The 23683-nt window shown below is 39.0% G+C and overlaps 2 protein-coding genes across 2 annotated transcripts; both read left to right on the forward strand.

The window, feature by feature from the left end:
• The first annotated feature begins 8197 nt into the window (after window positions 1-8197).
• ap1m2 (adaptor related protein complex 1 subunit mu 2) lies at window positions 8198-17513 on the forward strand. Its single transcript, XM_030744019.1, has 12 exons — window positions 8198-8438; window positions 10987-11143; window positions 11288-11355; window positions 11550-11680; window positions 11816-11963; window positions 13546-13672; window positions 13785-13927; window positions 14594-14665; window positions 14935-15093; window positions 15202-15327; window positions 17111-17186; window positions 17314-17513. The coding sequence occupies exons 1-12, from the start codon at window positions 8397-8399 to the stop codon at window positions 17337-17339; spliced, it is 1275 nt and encodes a 424-aa protein (XP_030599879.1). The 5' UTR covers window positions 8198-8396; the 3' UTR covers window positions 17340-17513.
• Window positions 17514-17875: 362 nt separating this feature from the next.
• On the forward strand, window positions 17876-20535 carry cdkn2d (cyclin-dependent kinase inhibitor 2D (p19, inhibits CDK4)). Its single transcript, XM_030744045.1, has 4 exons — window positions 17876-17931; window positions 18055-18122; window positions 18511-18669; window positions 19616-20535. Exons 3-4 carry the CDS (start codon window positions 18529-18531, stop codon window positions 19967-19969), a joined length of 495 nt encoding a protein of 164 aa, XP_030599905.1. The 5' UTR covers window positions 17876-17931; window positions 18055-18122; window positions 18511-18528; the 3' UTR covers window positions 19970-20535.
• Window positions 20536-23683: the final 3148 nt, after the last annotated feature.

Genomic DNA, 23683 nt, shown 5'->3' on the forward strand with positions numbered 1-23683 from the left:
TGTAAATCAAAAGAGCTGCTACATTTTCTGAAGTTAACCAAAATGAAGAAAATGCTTGAAAAACATTTTTTTTTTTAATGAATATAATTAAGTTAAAAGTGATTGTAGTTGATTTCTATCACACATCTGTGAACTGTAAATAGTTTCTGTAAATATTTTGTAAAACTTCCTTAAGTTCTCTCTTGGTTTTGTCTTTTTATGTTTGTAAGTTTTAATCAAGAAATACTGTAAAAAGATAATAGATTCTGTTATTTATTTATGGAAATGTAAGTGCTAGGGGTTTTTTGGTTGTTGTTGACTGGCTGTGAATGCGGTACCCACGACATGTTAAGGGAGGTGTTCTAGCAAAGGCAGGGTAACTTTTACATTGTGCAGCTGTTACTTAAGTTTTGTCAGTCAAACCTTTTTTCTCCTGCTCTGCTGAGTACGGGAGTTCACTTATTAGTCATTTGTTGTTTCACAGCACCAATGAATGAAGAAATTGTTTTTGTTCCTCACTCCGTTGTTTGTTTACTTCAGTCATGAAGATTCAGAATCAGATAACTTATTTTTTGCTTTGTCTTTTACTGTAATAGTTTGTTTTGATTGTGGCATTGAGGGACACAGAGCTCAAAGAAGCATCATGTTCTCATTCAACACGCAATGTATGCACGAGTCTGCTTATTAAATGCACATGGCATTGTTCATTTTTGGTTGTTGGTCTTTTTTTGAATAAAAAAAAAAGAAAATATAGCTAATGTCTCTCTCGGGTCACTTAAAAAAATTCGAATGACTAATTCTAAGCAAAACATTGACCCTATTTTCACAAAATGCAGCACAATAAAATGTGGAAAGTTCTCACAGGAGAAAAAAATCCTAAAGTTATTATATAAGCATCACATTGAGTGGCTCCACAGTGTGACTGATTTACACATTTGCCTGACGTGGAAAAGATCCCCAGTTCAATCCTAGGAGAACGACAACAGGCCAAAATGTGTTAGTCAAATAATAAAGTTCATACCACAAGTGTTGCTGGAGCTTCAACCTTCTTCAGATTATTGCTCTTCTCTGTGAACCTTGGACGTAGGTGAAGTCGTGACAAAAATTTTCGTCGCGTTTTAATCCCTGGAGGAAACGCAGGTCTCTTCCCGGGATTATGTCAGAAAGAGCATCTGGTGTAAAAAAGTGTCAAATCAAATACTGGAGTGAGCCTTTGTGAATAGGGAGCAGCTGAAAGTAGCTTTATGAGGATTGCATTGGCCTCTTTATGTTAATAACATAATAATTAAATGATATCAACGCATTAGCACCTTGCACCCTGGAGGTACTTGCACTTGGACCAAGAACAATCTGAGCTATTTTTGAAGGTTTCAAAGTGTGGCATATTAATTGAAGAGGTTCCACAGTGGATGAATTCACTAATCCCATTTTTAATAAGGCTGTAATTTGAAGTAAACATGTTTTCAGATGCCCTGCTCTGATGATATTGTAATTTAAAAAAGTGTCGTTTATCCACAGAGTCTGCTTTTTTCAAGCACAAGTTTAAACAGACCACCTCACTGAATGTTTGCTCTTCACTGACAGGGCTAATTATTTAACACAAGATATAATGGATGGCCATAAAATCATTTTATCCTTATGTTGGCTGCCATTATTTCCAAACACAATAACATAAGCACACACAGTGTTTGATTGCTGCAACTTATCACCATCAAACTCTCCACCTGCATTTCTGTCCTTTGTATTTTTCCAGAGAACAACTGGGAACCTCGTGCCCATAAGCAAACATAAACAAATCGTTTTGATCTTATTTAAATAAATGGCTGGTTTCACCTGTTGGTTTTTGCTTTTACAGAGAGGTGCAGGGTTGAAAACACTCAAATGAAGAAAGGCCACTCTTCTTTCTCTTTTCTTTCTCATAGATACATACATTATCAGAGAATAATGTATGTATCTATGTATCTAATGCTTATTTTTTCACTGGGATCTTAATAGCTGTCCTAATTTTGCAGATCAAAGGGGAAGATTTTACTAATGAGACTTAAGTTGGTGGTTTATATTCTTGGCATGTTATTTAATGACCTAAAATTGATTTAAGTTTGAAAACACTCTTTAATATCTATTCTTTTGATGATTTCTGAGTAGAATTTCTTCCTAATTGCCCATAAGCAAATGGGCAAATAGGAAGAAATTCTACTAAAGATAAATGGTCATACGCATTTAACCTTAATGCCCTGTGGCCAGGATACATCCATAATTCAACCCCAGTCATTGAAGGCAGAAAGATATCAGATACTGTTCAAAAGGCAGCACTGTCTGAAGAGTCTGAGTAGGCCTGATACACCCATAAAAGAGAGCAACCAGAACACATCCCCTCACAAATCTAATAATCCCCCTACATAACTCCGGTTCTCCTAAAAGGTGCTCAGTCTGCTGTAGTGCAGAGAGCAGTAGTGATGGTCACTAAGGAAGTAATGATAGAGCTTTCATAGCAACTAAAAGCACCATGAAAAACAATCTGCTGAAACCTGCACCCTACTCTGCTTAACTTGATTCTATAGTTGGAGAAAAGATGAAAGTTGAAAAGGACAAAAAGAAACAAAAGATCATTTTACATTTCACAAATATTAGTAATAGTAAGTAATAGACAGGACTCTGGAAGTATTTGTTTTAAGACACTGGTACTTAGAAACTGTAAATGAACAGTGAAGATGCAAAAGTAAAGAAAACTGGGAAGATTTGTGAAAGCACCATCAGCTTATAACACTAGATTGTTCCTGTGGTAAAAGAATTATTTTAATTTTGTATTTTTATTAGTTTTTACTTTTATTTTGCTTTTTGTTTTGTTTTCAGCTGGTTTAGTTTCCAGGGTGGGTTTGGTATTGTGTTGTAAATGTATTGTAAGGAGAGTGTTGATCAGGCAAAGAGTGGCTGTGGCACAGTTTGTTAGTGGAGACAGGACGGGCAGGATTTGGCAGTTCTCCAAGATCTCAATAAGGCAGTGCCCAAGGGAAGGAAACAAGTTGAGAGGAGATCCAAACAGGGGTGGAGGAAACCCGTTCCAGCAGGATAGTTGGGATGTAACAGCAAAGGGCCAGGACTCGAGGGGAGCAGGCAATGGACCGGAAGACCTCGTGGTTGGAGCAGTGGGGGGCTGAGCCACACCGGATTAAGTTTCTTATCCGGTCAGTCTATGATGCCCTCCCCAGCCCAACCAATATGTTCTCCTGGGGCCTAGCAGAAACCCCCCACAAGCCTGCTGTGCCAGGGAAGAGCTAGAGCCAGAGCACATTTATGCAGTTGCCCAAAAGCCCTGGGATAGAGGCGTTATCGGTGGCACCACGACCAGGTGATGAGAGTTATTTCAGAGGTTATCAGCACAGCGATCTCCCTCTGCAGGCAACAACCAGCAAAATGCTCTGTTGCTTTTGCCAAAGTTGGAGAGAAGCCACTACAGCACACAAACCCAACAGGGGGCTTCTCACAACAGCCCGGGTCTAGCAGATCTAGGCCAACCTGGGGAGACAGCTCAAATTCCCTGACACCATAGCCGTGACCACCATGGTTCTACTGTTACAGTCATCAAGGCAAGTGGTTGAGAGTTAGAGGGTCAAGTACAAGAAGCTCACAGGTGAATGCCAAAGCAAGGGATAGAAGAGCCATTACTCCTCCATCGAGGTCAGCTGCCAAAGCTTTGCCGGCTAGTGACTCTACTGGGCCCTCAAGTTGCTGGGGCTTGGCGGATTGCGCAGCAAGAGAGCCATCAGGCATATCGCTGATGCAGCTGAGAAGGCATCCAAAGGGCCAACCTGTTGTTACACAAGCTACCTAGACACAAACTGGGGACGGATCACTCCTGAATGGGTTGCCTGGGCAAGTGTGGATGATGTCGAAAGACCAGATGACCCCAGAGTACATCCCTGATGATGTGTGTGATAGGGTGTGTGTTAAAACAACATTTTTGTAACATTTTTATTTATTCATTTTTTATTTTTTAAAATATAGTGATATTTTTCAGGAACAAGATTTGAGGAGTTCAGAAAACAAAACAATACAAACGCAGCACTTTGTAAAGGTAACTGACTCACAGTTACACTTAATTTGCAGTATGGGGTCATATTACTTTTCACACACCCCACACAAGAGTTTCTGGAGCAGTCTTTTTGTCTGCACTGTAGTGGACTTGATTCACTATTACCTTCCTATCAGCTTAAAGCAGTCTGGTCATTCTCCACTGATCCACTGACTTCAAGAAAGCATTTGTACCCGCTCACTGGATACTTTCTCTTTTTCAGACCATTCTCTGAGTTGTGTAAAAATCACAGTAGAACAGCAGTTCCTAAAAAAACTCAGACAAGCCCATCTGGCACCAACAAGCACGTCACAGTCAAAGTCACTTACGTCACCTTTCTTCCCCATTCTGATACTCAGTTTGAATTTAGGTCATTGTGATCATGTCTACATGCTTAAATGCTCCAATTTGATGCCATGTGATTGGCTAATTATATTATATTAGTGGAAGATGTGTACCTAACAAAGTGGTTGGTGAGTGTAACTCAAAACTGCAAAAATCATGGTAGTAAAGATTTGGAAAAATGAGGGATTTGCATGCTGGGTCGTGTTTTTGCAAATGTTCACCTCAAAGGACTGAGAGAGTTGTCAAAACTCTTTCATTATGTCACTGTTTTCTAAAAGCCTTACTCTGATCTATATATTTCTCTATATAGAGGTATTTCTATTTATATATTATAGAGACATGTCTCCTCATGACGGCACAAAGCAAACCATCATAACATAAAGTATTTCAAAATCTGAGACTCGTAGGAATTGGTTTGTGACTGTATCGGTGACAGAGAGCTGAAGCATGATTTGACTTCACATACGGGCCCTGCTCGTATGATGGTACACACTGCACCATCCTCATCATGTTGACTCACTGGGAAGCTGTGGTATGTTGTCTGTCAGGAACTGGGATCCACATTCCACTCAAAGTTTCCACACCCAGCAGTATCACATGTGATCACAGCCAAATGCCATCTCTATTTTTTGCCCAATCGCTTTTCTTTCAGCTTGTGTTTGCAAATTTGATGAAAACGATTTGGCCTAAAATTGCATCCAGAAAGATAAGCCTTATTTTTCCAGCACCAGCAGCATCACTGTTGACAATGAGTACTATTGTCTGCTATACCCATGAGATAATAGATACCCTGAAGGCTCAGGTGACTAATGACACCTGTACCCTGCTATGGCTGTCATCTATATTGTCTAATCACCTCACTATTTGCAAATGTTTGTTGTCTTCCGATTGGCCCGATGGCAAAAAAAAAGGGTGACGCTACATCTCACACCACTGATTCGTAAGCAAAGGGGAGTGTCCTTGAAAATTGGCAGTGGGAGGGGATGGGTGGTGGATGGAGGACAGATATCCCCTTGTCAGGTTACTAAACAGAGAACCACGTGTCCCGGTGGCAAGGTAACAGCAATAACCTGTTTTGCTTTTGTTTAAAAATGTGGAGGCCAAACAGGTTGGTTATCTCTGCACAGGAGAATACAGCAGCTGTAAAAATTTTGTTTGTTTTAAGGTACTGTAAAATGAGAAGCTTCCATCAGATGAGGGGAAATGTGACAAAAGTCATGTACATCTCATGTACATCAACATGAAGTCCAAAGCTTCGCAGCCTTCATCAAGGCACGTTTCACTGGTATCTCTTTCACCCTGACCCACCATGCTGAGCTGAACCGCCCTTATCCCAGCAGTATCCTTTTGCATTCACATAAAACTGATAGCATCATGATATTGTTTTACAATTTATCGCGTATGATGCATACCAAGATGCTCTGAGAAACTGGCCGTCATCACATCCAAGCTTCCTAACGTCTTTAACACCTGTGGAGAGAGAAGGATTGAGTTATCTTTTGGTATGATACAAATCTTGAGTCAACATAAGTAAAATTTGGACTCTTGGCTTAGTTCATGCTTAAAATTTGGTGAAATATAATCTTAGTGAGTTTCATCAGTCAGGATACAGATTTTGCAAAGTAAAAAATACCACCCTACTGTATCATGAAAGCATCCTGTAAAATAACTGGTAAATTACTGTATTTTATTAACACTCATCAGCATGATTAAGTAGTTTGAGTGTCAAATTGCTGAAATGATAATTCATTTAAATTGTCCATCTCCTATTGCTATCAAGCTGCCTGTATAAAAATATTGTAGATTTTTCAAGTCCTTACTCTATTATATATGAATAAATGTGCTCAAAATAAGTATTACTTCAGATATTCTTGGGCCTCCAGGTTTTGCCCCCCAAATATCTCCTGCTGATTGCACTGTGGAAACTTCTGCTTTTTGGGACTGCAACAAATAATTTTCATTGTTTTAGAGTATTCTGAACACATTGTTCTGTATAAAAAACTTAAAATGAGCAAATCATTTTAAGTTCTATTTTATTTAAAAAAAAATTTTTTGGACCAATTCTCAGATAAGAAGCTGGGACCTTAGATTAATTTCCACTTTAGCTAAAATGTGGGAAACAATGAGCTGGAATATTGCCAAAAACTTTCTTGTAGATTGTCTTGAATGCCTCACTGGATTTGAGCTTCTGTGGGACATCTCAGGTGAAAAACAATTCTGTTTCAGTGGACGAAAATGAACAAAAAAAAAAAAAAAAAAACTGGAGTATTTCTATACAATTAGGAGTGGAAACCTCCTGTTACTATTCCAGTAAGTTAAATGTGGAATTTATTTTAGAACTGCAGCTGTACAGGAAGAATATGCTGGGCCTTGGCCACAAAAGGGGAATACAGTTGTTTCTGTTTTTCTCTTTCTTTTCTGTATAATGCAGATCACATAAACAAATAATGATGTACTCAGTATTACATGTTGCTGAATGTTAAGGGCAAAATAATTTTTTTATAAACAAAAATGTTTTTGTGTTACCTCAGAATCATTTTTGCAAAGAAGCTGACATCTGAAACTTTTCTAGACCTCAAAAGGAAAAAGCAACGTGGTGATGACTTTTATTAAAATGCATCAGATAAAATGAGTGATACCATGATCCACCAGACTGTTTCGAGTAAGTCTTACTGTAGCTTATATGTTGTGTGAATGCAACATGCCTGAGGTGTGGCTATCTTATTTATAGCTCAAATATAGTCATTTATCATTAGACAAACAGTGACGAGGGGAACCAAACCTATATTGTAAAAAGGAGTGGGATACTGGAAATGACTGATGTCCATCTGGTGCCCTGATGCAAACATTCACACTCGCATGTTATTCTAAGGCAAGCCTCTTTACACACAGATGATAAATGGAGGCTGAGATCTCAAGCATAATACCACACAGAGAGGCCCTCAGGGGTTTTCAGCCTAGCTCTCAAAGCACGTGAGCAGCAAATGTTTCTACAAACCTGAAGCCAAAGGCAGCACGCCACACTCGCAGATAAAGTTAGAGCAGGATTTTATCTTTGAGGGATTAATAACACCTTACAAATACACTGATATGTTGTTCATTGCAGGTCTCATCTACAGTACCAGTCAAAAGTTTGAACGCACTTACCCATTCATATGGGTAAAAGCTGGATTGCTGGAGGGATCCAGAAAAGATATCAGCCCAGGCAGAAGAAGCAAACTTTAGGTAGAAAGACCAAAGCTGAGCAGAAGTGACTGGGCTCAACCACTGCACTGCCAATCAAACAAAACTAACAAAACACAGTTTCAAATCCCCAACATACAACATGTTTATGCCAAACTTAGCCAAGGGGTTTTCAACTCAGATTTTTATCAAAATATAAAACCATTTATTGACACCAGCGGGTTTGACAACTATTCTGTTTGCGCTGTAAAAATTATGAGTATTTTAATCAAATATTTATAGACATGGATGGAGGTTTTGCACTGGGTTTTGCATCTTGTGTTTTTTTTTGAGTCCCTCAACTTCATTTTAATTTTATCTTGTTTTATTTTTTTTGCTTTCTGTTTGAATTTTTCAACTTTTAGAGTAGAGTTTTTTTAAAGTACTGTATGAATAAGGTTTTTTCTTCTTATTATTTATTTATTAGTCTAATTATAATTACCTTGGTCTTTATTCTCAATCAAAAGAGATCATGAGGTCACACACTTCTGAAAGTCCCTGCTATGATTTGTGTGTTTGTGGCGCACTCTGGCGGATAAAGCGGGAAGCACAGCCTCCTGGCATTCATTTGCTCAGGTGAGCTAGTTAATGTTTCACCTGCGTGCTGTGACGTCACTGGACCTCCAGGAAAAAGATACCGTGGATTCCGTGATCACCCCCAGGCTGAAACGTTTCTGTCATTTTACGACAAAACTGAGACGAAGTCTCGAGTTGAGCTTTAAGCTGAGTTTCGGTGCTTCGTGAAGGATCACGCTGTTGTCCTCAGGGTTCACACACGATGTCTGCCTCCGCTGTCTTTGTGCTGGATCTGAAGGGGAAGGTAAGCGCAAATCCTGAGCTAATTGTAGACAACTTTGAATGACTTATTCCCGCATGCGTGGCAGGAATAATTAACTGTCAGTTTTTCCTTTGGCTGTTGTGTTTGAGTTTTCGCTGCTTCTTTAACTGTTAAACATTAAACGCGTTGTTAAAAATTAATGACAGACCTTGCAACAGCGTCTTTCTTTGACCCTTTATTTACTTTTTACTTCCGGTTACATGGCCAACCTAGAGCTGAGTGTTGGAGGTGTCTCAGTTGTGATTGGCACATTAGCTCTGCTCATCAAAAACTTTATTTTACACTCCATGCAATGACAGGCACCTCTTCAGACCAGTTATTGTTTTTGTTTTGTTTTCCCCAGACCTATTAAAGCACTAAATAATATCCTGCCATTAATGTTACCTTCTCATGCATTTCCTGGGTGAAGTAGAGTGTTGTTATACCTGTCATACTACAATCAGCGTCCCATCAATAACTAATAGAAGGATTTATGGATCCTAACGTTATAAAGAGCTCTGCAGTAGATTATCCTTTTGTTCAAGGGTTCCACTTTTTAATACATTTGAAATAAATGAGAGAGAGAGACAGTACAGGGTTTATGATTTCCATTCACAATAGTCAAGCAATCACTTCTATGAGCAGGAGTAGATAGAATATGGCAACAACACAGAGGTTTTGTGCATGTTACAGCTAGAACTACTACTGCTACTACTACTACTACTAATATATATTTAGTTATACAATAGTTTAACTGTATAAATTGCCCTATTTATACAGGGTTTTCCCTTCCACTATACACTGTTTTGCCAAGTATATGCTCATCTGCCTTCATACACACATAAACTTGAATAACATCCCATTCTTAATTCATGTGGTTTAATGTGATGTCTGCCCTTTGCAGCTGTAACAGCTTCAACTCTTCTGAGAAGGCTTTGCACAAGATTTACAAGTATTTATGGGAATTTTTGACCATTCTTCCAGAGGCGCATTTGTGAGGTCAGACACTGATGCCTGGCTCTGCTCTAATTCATCTCAGTGGTGTCAGGTATCAGGCTGAGGTCAGGACTCTGTGCAGACCAGTCAAGATCTTCCACACCAAATTTGCTCATCCATGTCTTTATGGTCCTTGCTTTGTGCACTGGTGTGCAGTCATGTTGGAACAGGAAGGGGCCATTCCCAAACTGTTCCCACAAAGTTGGGAGCATGAAATTGTCCAAAATGTGTTTGTATGTTGAACTAAGGGGCTGAGTCCAACTCCTGAAAAACAGCCCCACACCATAATCCCCCCTGTCACCAAACTTTACACTTGGTACAATGCAGTCAGACAAGTACCGTTCTCCTGGCAACTTCTAAACCCAGACTCATCTATCGGATTACCAGATGGAGAAGTGTGACTTGCCACTCCAGAGAACACGTCTCCACTGCTCTAGATTCCAGTGGTAGCATACTTTACACCACTGCATCTGACGCTTTGCATTGTGCTTGGTGATGTGAGGCTTGGATGTGGCTGCTCAGCCATGGAAACTCTCTATACACTGTTCTTGAGCTAATCTTAATGCCACGAGAAGTTTATAAGTCTTTAGTGACTGACTCTGCAAAACGTTGGTGACCTCTGTGCACTATGTGCCTCAGCATCCACTGACCCTGCTCTGTGATTTTATGTGGCCTACCACTTCATGGCTGAGTTGTTGTTGTTCCCAATTGTTTCCACTTTGTTATAATACAGCAGTTGACTGTGGATCATTTAGTAGTGAGGAAATTTCGCGACTAGACTCGTTGCACAGGTGGCATCCTATCATGGTACCACACTGGGATTCACTGAGCTCCTGAGAGCGACCCATTCTTTCACAAATGTTTGTAGAAGCAGTCTGCATGTCTAGGTGCTTGATTTTATACACCTGTGGCCATGGAAGTGATTGGAACACCTGAATTCAATGATTCGGGTATGTGAGTAAATACTTTTGGCAATAAAGTGTATATTATGATTTGTGTATTGGACTCATCTCTTGTCATTTGTAATAAAGTAGAGGAGTCCGCTGCAGACTTGGAGCTTTTAGAGGTTCATTGTATCAGCACGTGTGGCAAAATGTGTTGTCATGTTGGTGGTTAAATACTTTGATTTTCTGCTATTATTAAATATCATTGCATAAATATTATTTTCCTGTATTTGTAGGCGTCGCATCTTTAGACAAAGTCATTTGCCAGTTTGATTGTAATTATCAGATAATCTGAAAGTACTTTTCTTGTTTGATCATCCTCCTTCACTACATCTATGAACCTCCTCTGTGGTCTTCCTCTTTTCCTCCTGCCTGGCAGCTCCATCTTCGTCCAGTTTATCCACTATCCCTCCTCAGCACATGTGCAAACTGTCTGAGCCATGGTCCTGAAGGGGACCCGAATTGAACTTTTTTTTTTTTAACATTTCATTGCCTCCCAGTCTTTAAAAAAAAAAAAAAAGATACTAGCAGTTGCTCTATAGAGCAATTCCTATATTAAATTTACCATATAGTTGTCTCATAACCACGTGCTGGTATTCTCCCTTTTTCAGGTGCTGATTTGTCGGAACTACAAAGGCGATGTGGGCATGTCAGAGGTTGACCACTTCATGCCTTTACTCATGCAGCATGAAGAGGAAGGACTTCTCTGTCCTGTAATTTCACACGGCAACATTCATTTCATGTGGATCAAACATAGCAACCTCTACCGTATCCCTGTCCTAATTGTTGTACATGTATATAATGACATACTTTGCAGAAATGATCATTGGTAATCATTTGGAAAGATGAATCTTTGATTTTTATAGCAGTGACTTTAATTTTAGAACATTCCTTGACCTGATCTGTGTACAGTTGTGGCTACCACAAACAAGAACTCCAATGCCTCCCTGGTTTATGCATTTCTGTACAAACTAGTTGAGGTGAGTGATGTCCAATGCGGTGAGTAATGTAAATATTTCCTGTTACCTATGCGTCCTGTCTCCATGGAGATGTTTTTGTTTTTGTGGGTTGTGAGTGAAAGGTGACGGTCAAGGTTGGGCGTAATTCAAAGTGAAAACTGGCAGTTACCCAAATCCTCCCCAGATAATGACGATGTTTGCATGTGCCAACGCAGGTGTTCACAGAGTACTTCAAAGAGCTGGAAGAGGAGAGCATTCAGGATAATTTTGTGGTTGTCTATGAACTGCTGGATGAACTTATGGACTTTGGATTCCCTCAGACTACAGACAGCAAGATCCTACAAGAGTAAGATGCATATATATATATATATATATATATATATATATATATATATATATATATATATATATATATAATTTTTTTTTTTTAAGTAAGCCTGGTGTTGCATCACAGCACATCTTCACTTCTCATTTGCTGCAGGTACATTACTCAGGAAGGTGCCAAGCTTGAGGTGGCGAAGAGCAAGGTCCCAACAACGGTGACGAATGCTGTGTCCTGGAGGTCAGAGGGTATCAGATATAAAAAGAATGAGGTCTTCATTGATGTCATTGAGTCCATCAATGTACTGGTAAGAAGAACGATGGGGCTGATCATGCATTTAACAAATTAGCATTTAGCATAGCACCTTACTTGAGAGATAAATTTCAATTTTTCTTGTAAATATGCATCTGTTGTAATTTGTGGGATTTGGACAGATTTCCTGGGAGCTCTCAAACTAAATATTATTGGTTCAGCTCAGTTCAGTTCAGTATTGATTCAATTCTGAAGCCTTTTATTAGTTAGTTATCAGTTGTATTGGTGTGCAATTGCATTTGTCTGTAATAAAATGTTTATTGTAGGGAACACTGAACTCACACGTCAGATTCTGATGAATGAAATGTATTCAAGTTAAAAATCTTTACTGACATACATTGTATAATTTGTTGATAATGAAATGATGTAACAGTGGTCAGTGGAATCTCATCAATCCTTTGAGGGCTGGATTCAAAATCACACCAGAAACCAAAGTTAAAAATGGAAATCACAGGCTGGTGTGGCCCCCACATTTGGTCATGCTCCTGTGGCATCTCCTCTCAGACCTGGATCGGGTCATCAGTTAGCTCTTGTAACAGTCTGTGGTGCTGTTCAATGGTGTTGGATGTGCTGATTTATACTTTCCCAGTTGTTCTCAATTGAATTAAGGCCTGGCAAATGTGAGGGCTAGTCAGTAGCATCAATGCCTTCGTCATCCAGGAATTGCCTACACAATTTTGTCTCATGAGGTGGAGCATTGTCCAGCAACAGGAGTAAACCAGGGTCTACTGCACCAGTGTAAGGTCCTGCAGTAGGTCTGAGGATTTCTTCCTGGTGCCTGTCAGCATTCAGGGTAGCTCAGTAAGGTCTGTGCAACCCTCCAAGGACATGCCTCCCTGGGCCATCACTTACCCATTGTCAACCCAGTCATGCTGGATGATAGTGCAGGCAGCATAATGTTTGCCACAGTGACTCCAGACTCTTTTACATCTGTCACATATGCTCAGTGTGAACCTTCTCTCATCTGTAAAGAAAACTGGGTGCCAGTGGTAGACCTGCCAATTCTGGTGTATCTCCACTGGGTATCTCCGCCACACTCTTGAGACTGTGCTGGAAGATACAGCAAACCTTGTTGTGATGGTATGTACTGTATGGATGTGCCCTCCTGGAAGAGATAGACTGTCTGTCAGACCTGAATGGGTGCAGGTACTGTCCCATGCTTCTAGCAGTGACAAGGACACTAACAAAAAAGCAAAACTAGAGAAAAATCAGTCAGGAGGGATAAGAAGAGAGCAAAGGTACACTGTGACCACCACATTCCAATCCATTCCTTTTTGGAGGATGTCTTGTCGCTGCCTCTCCATCGTACCTGTTGTCACTTTCATTTGCATCAAAGCAGCTGAAATGAAACTAACTGGACAGATGGATATCCCTGAAGTTATACTGCAATGATAATTTTTTTAGCAGTGTGTTAGTAAAGCCAATAATCTCTTTGTCAGTTGAAGTGATAAGATGCTTTTTGAGAGTCAGTGTTTTTATTTTAAGCATTTTTCCCCTTAATATTTGTCCAAAATGACAAAATCAATTGAGTTAAAGTGATTTATTTGATTTAAAAATATATAATCCATTTTGTTCAGGTAAATGCTAATGGCAGTGTGATGAGCAGTGACATCGTGGGCAGCATCAAGCTGAAGACCATGCTGTCAGGGATGCCCGAACTGCGCCTGGGCCTCAATGATCGAGTGCTCTTTGCCCTCTCTGGACGTACGTATAAAACTACTGTGTAACCATTATTATGTGTTATTCCAATCTTATTACACAACATGTAGGTGCTGTTTATTTTTACTTTAAATACATCGTGTTGGTTTATGTTCAGGTGACAAAGGAAAGACGGTGATGATGGAGGATGTGAAGTTCCATCAGTGTGTCCGTCTCTCACGTTTTGAGAACGATCGAACAATCTCCTTCATTCCTCCAGATGGGGAGTCTGAACTTATGTCCTACCGCATCAATACTCATGTACTGCCCAGTTCATTACTTTTAAATTCATACCAAATTCAAATATTTGTTCAATTTATCAGTTTTTTTAATAGGTTCTTAATAGTATGTTAGATTGTTAGATAGCAGAAATTCATTTGATAAGGAAAAGAAACATCATATAGACTTTGTTGTTACACTACAATGCACACTACACTTTATTTCAGTTTATTATTTATTAGATTTTGGATATTGTATATTTCTTAAATTACACTGCACCTTCCCTTCCCAGACCTGTATTGTATATTGTGTATTGTATATTGTATAGCATTTAAGTTAAATTATAGGACACTGTATAATACTAGAGAGACACCATCAACCGGAACCAAATTCCTTGTGTGTGTAAACATACTTGGCCAAAATAAACCTGATTCTGATTCTTTAAAAGGCTAATTAAAGTGAAAGAAACCAAATTTGGAGAAATTATAAAAGCTACTTATTTAAAGTACAGTTTGATAATTACATGATTTTGGAATTTCAAATATCTGTGATCAAAATAATGAAGTCATGGTGAACGTTACAGTAGTATACATGTTAACATATGGATTAAATTTACATTTAAACTGAATTATTTGCATGTTATGTAGATACAATTTTTAGCTTGTGAAGACATTTGTATAATTAAACACTACCCATTGTATTTTACAGGTGAAGCCTTTGATATGGATTGAATCGGTCATAGAGAAATTCTCCCACAGTCGAGTGGAAATTATGGTTAAGGTACTGTACAATTTTAGCTTTTTTTTTTTGTTTTTTTAAACCACAATTATATTTATTTCTATTGTGTAACTGGACTCTGAAAATTGCCAACAAACTGTTAGAGTAAAAAATGATTTCCATTGTTCATAGTTGCCAATAGTCTTTGTCAGCTTGCAAAAAAACCCCAAAATCCTTACCCTGCCTGTCCAATGACAGGGTTGGTCTCCCTTGAACAACAGTAAAGAGTTGGTTTTTATAAGATATCCCACTATAACATGCTCTCTTTGTAGGCAAAGGGACAGTTTAAAAAACAGTCTGTGGCAAATAACGTAGAGGTGAGGGTCCCTGTCCCCAGCGATGCTGACTCACCAAAGTTCAAAACCAGCACGGGAAATGCCAAATATGTGCCTGAGAAGAACATGGTGGTGTGGACCATCAAGTCTTTTCCTGTAAGCAATTCACAACATGTTCTACCTACTGCAGACTGCATGGGACTAAACATGTGACATTTGCATGTGTTTAACACATTTTGTCTTTGTGCACATCCATCTGTACAGGGAGGGAAAGAGTTTCTCATGAGAGCTCATTTTGGTTTGCCCAGTGTGGAGAGTGACGAGAAGGAAAGCAAACCTCCTATTACCGTCAAATTTGAAATCCCGTACTTCACAGTCTCAGGAATACAGGTGTGTAAGTTTCCTTTAATGCCAAATAACCCAAGTAGTATGACTGAACTACAAGCAAAGTATCTTTATGGTATATCTTGTAATTTGTTTGTATTATTTACTATTTATAAGGCTTTAAATATTACCCGAGAAGTTTTCTATTTGGCTTAGGGTGTTTGCAGTTTGCAGCATGTTCATAATTAAGTCAGAGGGGTACAAATGAGGTTCAGCATAGCCAGGCTTTCTTTGTCTTTGCTCGCTTGTCGTAACCTAAAACCCCAGTTGGAGATCACGAGTATCATGATGGTGGTTATCAATTTTCTCTTTTAGGCCGGCCTTTCTGCTTCAGGCTCACAGGTCATGTGACTTTTTCTGCACAAAATGATCTCTATGAGTGTCAAGCATTATGATGATGATAATATCCTATTAAAAAATCTATAAAGAACAAAATTATAACAAACTGCAAGTAAGACAAAAAATTTATACTACAGAAAATCATTTATTTTACCCCTCTCAGTAAAATAAACATTTAAATTCACGTTAATAATTTTATTGCTGAGTGCGCACTCAGTGCTGCTGTTTATTTCTAAGGTGATGGCTGTACATTAGAGCCCTGAAACTTTAAACTGGATACATTTAAATCTTAAATGTAATTGTCCTACAGCCTAATAAAGGAAACGTGGAAATCACTGTAGTTTGCCGGCAAATTGAAGTAAAATTAATTTTATTGATAAGTATTCTTGGTGTGTGTTCTGTGTTCTAGTTGCTGCAATTCCAGCAGTGTGAAAGAGACTTGGCAGCAGATTAGAATCAAGAATAACAACATTTAGACATTTTCTGTATCACCAATTTAATACATGCACATTGCTGTGACAATGCAATCCACAGTTTGTGCTTTATTTGGTGATTTAGGAAAGTACCGCTTAACAACTTGCACATATAAAACTTATTCCCACAGCAGTCTATAATGCACTTAAAGCATGCTGTAAATAAAAGAATAATTGAAAATGTGGCACTTCCACCCCCTATTTTAAAGTGGAACTCTGAACATAACCCTGCTCCTGACCAGGTTATATGCTCAGCATAAGCTACCGTGGTGATTTAGTCCGGTAAAAAGAGAACCACATTCATGACTGGGGGTTTATGCTTTAGCGGAAATCTATGCAGTAACCTGATCAGCACCTCCCAAGAAAATGTAAGTACACATAGGGTCGACGGAGCCCGTAACGGTTGGGATTGGCCTGTTCAGCACCGTTGATACCTCTATACTATTCACTGTAGTTTTTGAATTTATCAGTGAGAGAATAACAAGCATCATCTCAGTATGGGGAATAATAAACATAGTATCAATATAAAGACTCACAAATGTCAGTAGATTCCTGAAGGGAGACTGCAAAAACTATTGGAATGTACAAAGAAGTGGAAAACTAGAGGGACCAATATGTTTGCATCCGAAAAAGAATCGCCCATAACCAAGAGCGAGGACCCAGGAGGGAAAAAGGTCCCAGCACTGGGACACAACCACACTGTAATTAACATATAATGCACCTTGCACAACCATAAATGCCAGCAACTACGTCAGCCACTCTACAAGGAGTCTACAAAGATTCAGCGCAGAAGTCTAAATCAGGCCTGACACAGAAAACTCAGAAGTTCACTAAGCCATTAATCTCACTTCGTAGTGCACCCCTTTGGTCCTGTTGATGTACTGATTGTGGGAAGTTGGATTTAATTTCATTTGACAGTACAAGTCTTAGGTTTCTTGCCTCAACACTTTGTATGTCTTGCTACGCTTATCCATCAGGTGCGGTATATGAAGATCATAGAAAAAAGTGGTTACCAGGCTTTACCGTGGGTCCGCTACATAACACAAAGTGGAGGTACATTAGTAAATTTCTATTACACTTCTATTGCACTATTGAAGCAAGAGGGGATATTCATACAGATGTAATGACTGAATCAGATTTTAACTTTTCAGGGTTTTGTATCTATTGTCTTTTTCTGTAGATTACCAGCTGAGGACCAATGTGTAACCTGTGGAGATACTTCACTACATTTTCCTCACTTCCAGGACTTCCAGAGGAGCATAAATGATGACTTTAACTGGACTAAAAGAATGTCTTTAAATTTTCACCTACTCTGTGTAATGTTGATCTTGTTTTATGAAATCTGTGTGCAGTTTGATTTTGAGGTTTTTATTGTGTGAGCACTGCAAATTATTTAATTAATAAAAAAACTGAATGATACACTTAACAGTTTGTAATCATTAACCACTGCGTTAATAAAAAACATTTTCTCATGTGTTTCCAACAACATACAAGGTGGATTTTGCCATCGTATTGTAGTAACGCATTGTGCAATCACAGTCGCTAAATTCCGCCCAAAATTAAATACTTACACCCGCCTTTTTCCACACTTGCCTCTGGAGAAATACAGCCAAAGGTTAGAAATCTGAATGAACAGCCTTTGAAGACATCGGCGTATACGAATAGCCCGCTTTCTTCGCCGTGTGCGCTGATTGGTCAAATGCTGCTGTTACCACAGTGACAGCGTAGTAACACAGTTGTAACTCCTCCTCATTTACCATATATGGACACCAACACCCTCTGGGCGAGCTGCGATTGGGTAACGTGCGTTCTCTCCAATGTTTGTAAATTGTACTCTTGAGACGCCGCTGTGTAGAGCTCAGCGCGCAAATGTATTTTGTAATATTGATAAACTTGTCTTGTCCTAATTACTTTTAAAAAGTACTGGCTCTTAGCGAAAGCGGGGTCGAAAATCTTTGCGACGCGTTGGATCTTGTGGAAGCAAACGAGGTAAGCTTAAAAGCGCTAGTTTTTTATTTTTTTAGCTCTCTTTTTAATGTTAGCTGTTAGCCGGGATGCTAGTTGTTTGTGTCTTGCCGTTTCAGTTGACTCGCCTCTGGCGGGGGAGCAGATATTTGTGTTGACTTGTGCTGTTCAGCAGTACGCTTTGTTAAATCGACCGGTAGAACTACGAATAGTAAGCTCCGAGTCAAATAACATGGCGTCAGCGGGGAACTACAGCTTACGTTAGCCGGATGCTGTAGTAACGTTAGCCGTAGACGACGATAACTTGGCAATTTTGTTTTTTTTTCTTTTTTTAATATCATGTTTGTTTTGCCTTCACGAGAAGCCCGTGGTTGAGCTTCCTTGTAACTGTGGTACGTCTCTCACCGAGCAGGCAGGTAGGCAGACTATAATGGTCCTTAGTCAGATGGATGCCGGCAAAGCTCTGACGGCGGCAGCAGCCAAAGGGAACACCAGCGAAGTGCAGAGGATCCTGGAGGAATGCAGAGTGCATCCTGATACTCTGAATGAGTTTGGCAGGACAGCACTACAGGTGAGGATCAATTCAAATGTTCAAATAAAATCTGTATGCATATACAGAAATATTAACAATACAGCTTTCATTCGGTGGAGAAGCGTAGTTCGTCCTTCGGTTTCAGAGTAATCTGCTTTTGTTCTGGCCTGCGGAAAATGACCATACCTTTCTTTCGATTATGTTTGTAGCGCCATGTTTTTATTGTTAGAATAAAGCGTCCGAATCATGGTGTCGTGTATAGCAGGATACTGCAGTGGAAACTGATAACAGGAAGGTTTCTAACTTCATAGCAATAGACCCCCCTTTCGTTTAGTTTGTGGCGTATATTTAGCGTTATAAACATTTTATAGACAGCAGTGCGTAGCAGTGATGCCTCAGACTGGAGTCTTTCTGATATTTTGTTCTCATCATTTATAAAGTGACCCTGAATATAGGTGTCATCCACAATAATTATGTAACAGTTATTGATGTTTACTTCACTGTAGTCTATAAAATGTTAAAATTAGTGAGTTTTCCCTCCGAATTTCTCAAAAGTCAAGGTGATGAAACCTTGAAGTTTGAGATATTTAATATATTGTAAAATACACAAAAATCTCATTTCAGACGCTGGAATAGAAGCTGTTTGGTATTTCTCCTTTAAAACAGACTTGAAGGATTAAGTGTAATAGTTGATTTTAACTCATTTTAAAACAGTTTTAAAATCACCTAAATCCAAACTCAATTAGATGAATGCAACACATTGGTGTAAAATTTGATGTAGGGCTGTTGTATTAGACATAATTACTTTCACCTGTGTAAATGTACTAAAGGTGACAGATGTCTATAGCCTTTCCTCTTCATTACAGTGAAAAGGGTCTCTGTGGAGATGTTTGACATGAAACTGTTAAAAAAGTCTCAGAATTACACAGTGGTGCTGAATTCGAGAAGGCACTCTCCTCACCCTCCCCTCTAATGTCTCCAACAGGTGATGATGATGGGGAACTCCAAGATTGCCAGTTTGCTGTTAGAAAAAGGAGCCGAACCCAACATCCAGGACAGGCATGGGATAACGCCTGTCCACGATGCAGCTCGAACAGGATTCCTCGACACCGTGCAGGTTCTGGTGGAGTACGGCGCTTCAGTAAACATCCCGGATCAGAATGGAGCGCTGCCTATCCACATTGCCATCCGGGAAGGCCACCGGGATGTTGTGAAGTATTTGGCACCACTGTCTGACCTAAAGCACGCCAACATCAGCGGTCAGACAGCGATAGACGTGGCCCGAGCTTCGTGTGTGCCAGATATGATTGACTTGCTTTTTTCGCACGTTCATAGTTAGCCTGAAAAGTGGGTGCATTCTGCCTAACCCTAACCTCACACTTTGTTTTGCTTCAGACCTGGTAACTTGATTTTGTTGCTGTGTAAAGGATTTTTTTCTTTTGTTAACAGTGGCTCAGCATTATTATGTGACGGGACATATTGTCTTGGCAGCTTATTTTCAGTGGATGGGTGGCTATATACTGTAGACACCTCTTTTGCACAGTGCAATTTAGGCACCTTATATGAACATATACATATATATCTGTTTTCCCTATAAACTGGGAGTGCACATTTATAGATAGTTCTCTCCCTCCCAAGTGTTTTCTAATTATTTCCTTTGTGTACGAATTGTAACAGTTGTATGTTTTTTAATTTACAAAACTTGACATGGTGCACCCTGATTGCTTTGCATAGTTGTTTCTATTAATTAGATGTAGTTAGACTTTGAATTTACTCCTATTTATTGTTGGAATAGGACTGAATATTTGTCTTTGTAAATAGCGACCCTTATTGTGATTTGTTGAAATGTTATTTATATAAATACTTTTAAAAACCTAAGTGAGATTATTCACTATTTGAAGAAGAAAGCACAAAATAAAGTGTTGAACTTGAAGCCATGCTGTCTTTATCTTAATTTGTAATCTGTGGTAAGAGCTGCTGCTCCTGGGTTTCAGCTCACTGGGATCACTCAGGTCATCCTAATTATTTATTTTATTTTTTTTCTGGGAATTTGTGGACACATAACGAAAGGCTAAAAAGAAAGTGATTTACTTTGGTTTTAATTTTTATGCATAATGAGAGCCCAGTTTGATTTCTGATTGTAAAATTTCATAATGACAAAATGGAAAAAGTGAGATACAGTTGTAACTGCACTTATTTTTCCTTCTCAGGCTGGAAGATTTATTTCAGGTTTAATGTTTTCACCAAGCACTTCTTAACACTTAGGGAAAGTTGTGTTTAATAGGTTATTATGCAATGCTTTTACTGGTATGGCCCACTTAAGATCAGATTAGACTGAATGTGACCCATGAACTAAAATGAGTTTGATGCCCTTGATTTAGACAATGAAAGGGATAAAAAAAAAATCAGCAAGGTTGCAAGAGGATTTAAATGTACATGTTTACCACTGTGCAGTAAAACAAGAATTTTAAAAAAAAAATCATTAAGGGAACTTTTTTGGGCCTTAACCATTTGGAAGTGGACTGGCATTTATATCACGCTTTCCCATGCAAAGTGCTTTACAAAGCTACATTCATCCAGATATTCATACCAACCCTTTATTCTACCCTCCATCTGTTGCATATTCACAATAAATTTAAAATCAACAGTTAAAATCACCAAGATATGTGTGTTTTTGGACTGTGGGAGGAAACCAGAGCACCACGAGAAAACCCACACAGGCACGGAAAAACATGCAAACTCCACATCAAAAGGCCCCAGGAAGGTTCACATCCACAGTCTTTTTTTCCTGTGAGTCGACAATGCACACCGACACACCACACACTTGTTGGAACATAGAGTCTACAGAAAATCTTTCCTTCACTATCTTGAAGTTCACGGCTGTGTCCTTGACTCACACGTTTTTCATAGTTTCAAATCTTCACAGACCCAGTAAAATGAAACAGATTAACATCACAGAAACAGGAATTTAATCAATCGCTGTGTGCACTTTCTTTGCGTATTTTCATGCAGTCTAAGTGCCCAGAAGTCCTTATGGTGATCCGTCAAGGGCATTTGGAATAACTCCACACTGGAATGCACAGTGCGGTGAAAAGCCTCACAAAGGTCACAAAGATAGCTGCATTGAAACCCGACATGAATGAGGGCCCTGTTTTGTTGGAGCTTGTAGGTAACAGTGGCACAGTTTGCTGATGTTTGTGCTCAGGGTTCTTGTAGCACAATGGGTATTTTGTTTGCTTGTGTGCCACTGGCCAACTTCACTTGCCGAGAAAGGAGATACAGCTCAAATGCTTCATTGCCAGCTCACTATGCAAACGTCTATGATGTCACAGAATGATTATGTACACTTCGCTGTGTTTTTCATGTACATTTCTCACAGTAACAGCATGCCAGAAATATATTCAGAGAAAATTTCAGAAGTTGAATTATAAGTATATTTTACTGATACATGTCTACTTTTTAATGCAGAACTTTTAGTCTGAGAGGATTATTTTAAAATTAAATTAATGTGACTTTTACTCTGCAGCCATAGTCCGGGCATGGGATCTGACGTTTGAGCAAACTATGCTGACCAACTCCACCTAAAATGCTTACTTGCCCCACCCATATTTTCCCAGATATTTAGCAACTTTCCGCTAAGAGGTCTGCTTCGCCACCACACCCTCAAATTGCGTAATCGATATTTAAGCATATTTTCTCACCCTAACAGCTAAATCGGCCACAAAAGTGTGATGGTTAAAAATACAGCCTAGCCACTGGCTAAAACTCAGTGACTTCACTGACGGGTTTAGTCTGCAGGTTAGGAGAGATCTGCTGTAACAAGTTTACAAGCAGCACAAAAAATGTTGGAAGTAGACAAGAAAACCCTGAGTCAGCTTATTGGTTCAGTCACATGCAGATGTGTGTGAATTAAGATGACGACACACACACACACACACACACAAAAAAGATGTAAGAAAACATTTCACACTTCTCGTTTTTCTATTGTGGCTTTATTAAACAGTGGAGAGCTGCAATGAAGGGTGAGAGAGCTCACAGGTGTTCCAACTTCACACTTCTCCACAAAAGATACCCCTTACCTGTTTTAGAGCTGTGTTATGTTGCCAAGAAAAAAAATTGCACCTGCTTTAACTACTATTTTGATCATTTGTTTAAGCTGTTTTTAAAGCAAATACATTAAATACTACCAAAACAAATTTGACGAAATCACGTGGAGCACCATTTTGTAATTGTGCTTTATTGATTTCTAGACCAAACAGTTTATTATAATATGTCAAATAATCAATAATGAAGATTATGAGTTGGTTGCAGACCTAATCTCTTTCTTTTACAAAATGTAATAGCATTCAAAAGGATTTAGAGATTAGTTTTATCTTTAAAAATTCTCTCATGCTCATGAACCCAGCTGTGCAATTGTTACTGTACTGTAAAATGTGGTGAGCAGTAAATCAAATGTGCACCCGTCATTGTTTTTAGTGTGAAACTGTTATTCCCCCTTGACTGTTTGGTCTTGCTAAGGAATTTGGTGAGATTCCAAATGATGCGTCACTGTAAGGCTGCAGGAAATCACAGCCTGCAGGAACTGAATCTTAACATTTATCAGAAACACCTCTAGCTGAAAGACATTTAATAGAATGATTTAAAAACAAAACACAGGAGTCAGTCGGGGGCTCTCTGCATACTCCTCATAACCGAAAGCAACCATCTTGGAGACGTGACATGCTAGCTATTTCCAGTCAATTATTATTTTAATTTAGTTAAAGCTGGTAACACACTTGACTGCTACTTCATCTGAGAGTCAAAGAAACTGAGAAATGATTGACAAAAGTATTTTCTACTCTGCAACTTATTTCCCCTTTTAACAAGTGCTAAATTCTCCTTAAAACCACCTTAAGTCTAAATTATGACAGAAAATAATGCGAACACAAACACACACACAGACACACATTAGTCCTTGAGGTCAGTGCATGACTAAGTAAAATGGATCCAGTTTAAAGCATTTTAACACCTCAGTCTAGTCATTCAACTTAGCAAGTCCTTTGTTTCTCTCATT

Source organism: Archocentrus centrarchus, chromosome 1, assembly GCF_007364275.1.
Source record: "Archocentrus centrarchus isolate MPI-CPG fArcCen1 chromosome 1, fArcCen1, whole genome shotgun sequence".
NCBI lineage: Eukaryota > Metazoa > Chordata > Actinopteri > Cichliformes > Cichlidae > Archocentrus > Archocentrus centrarchus.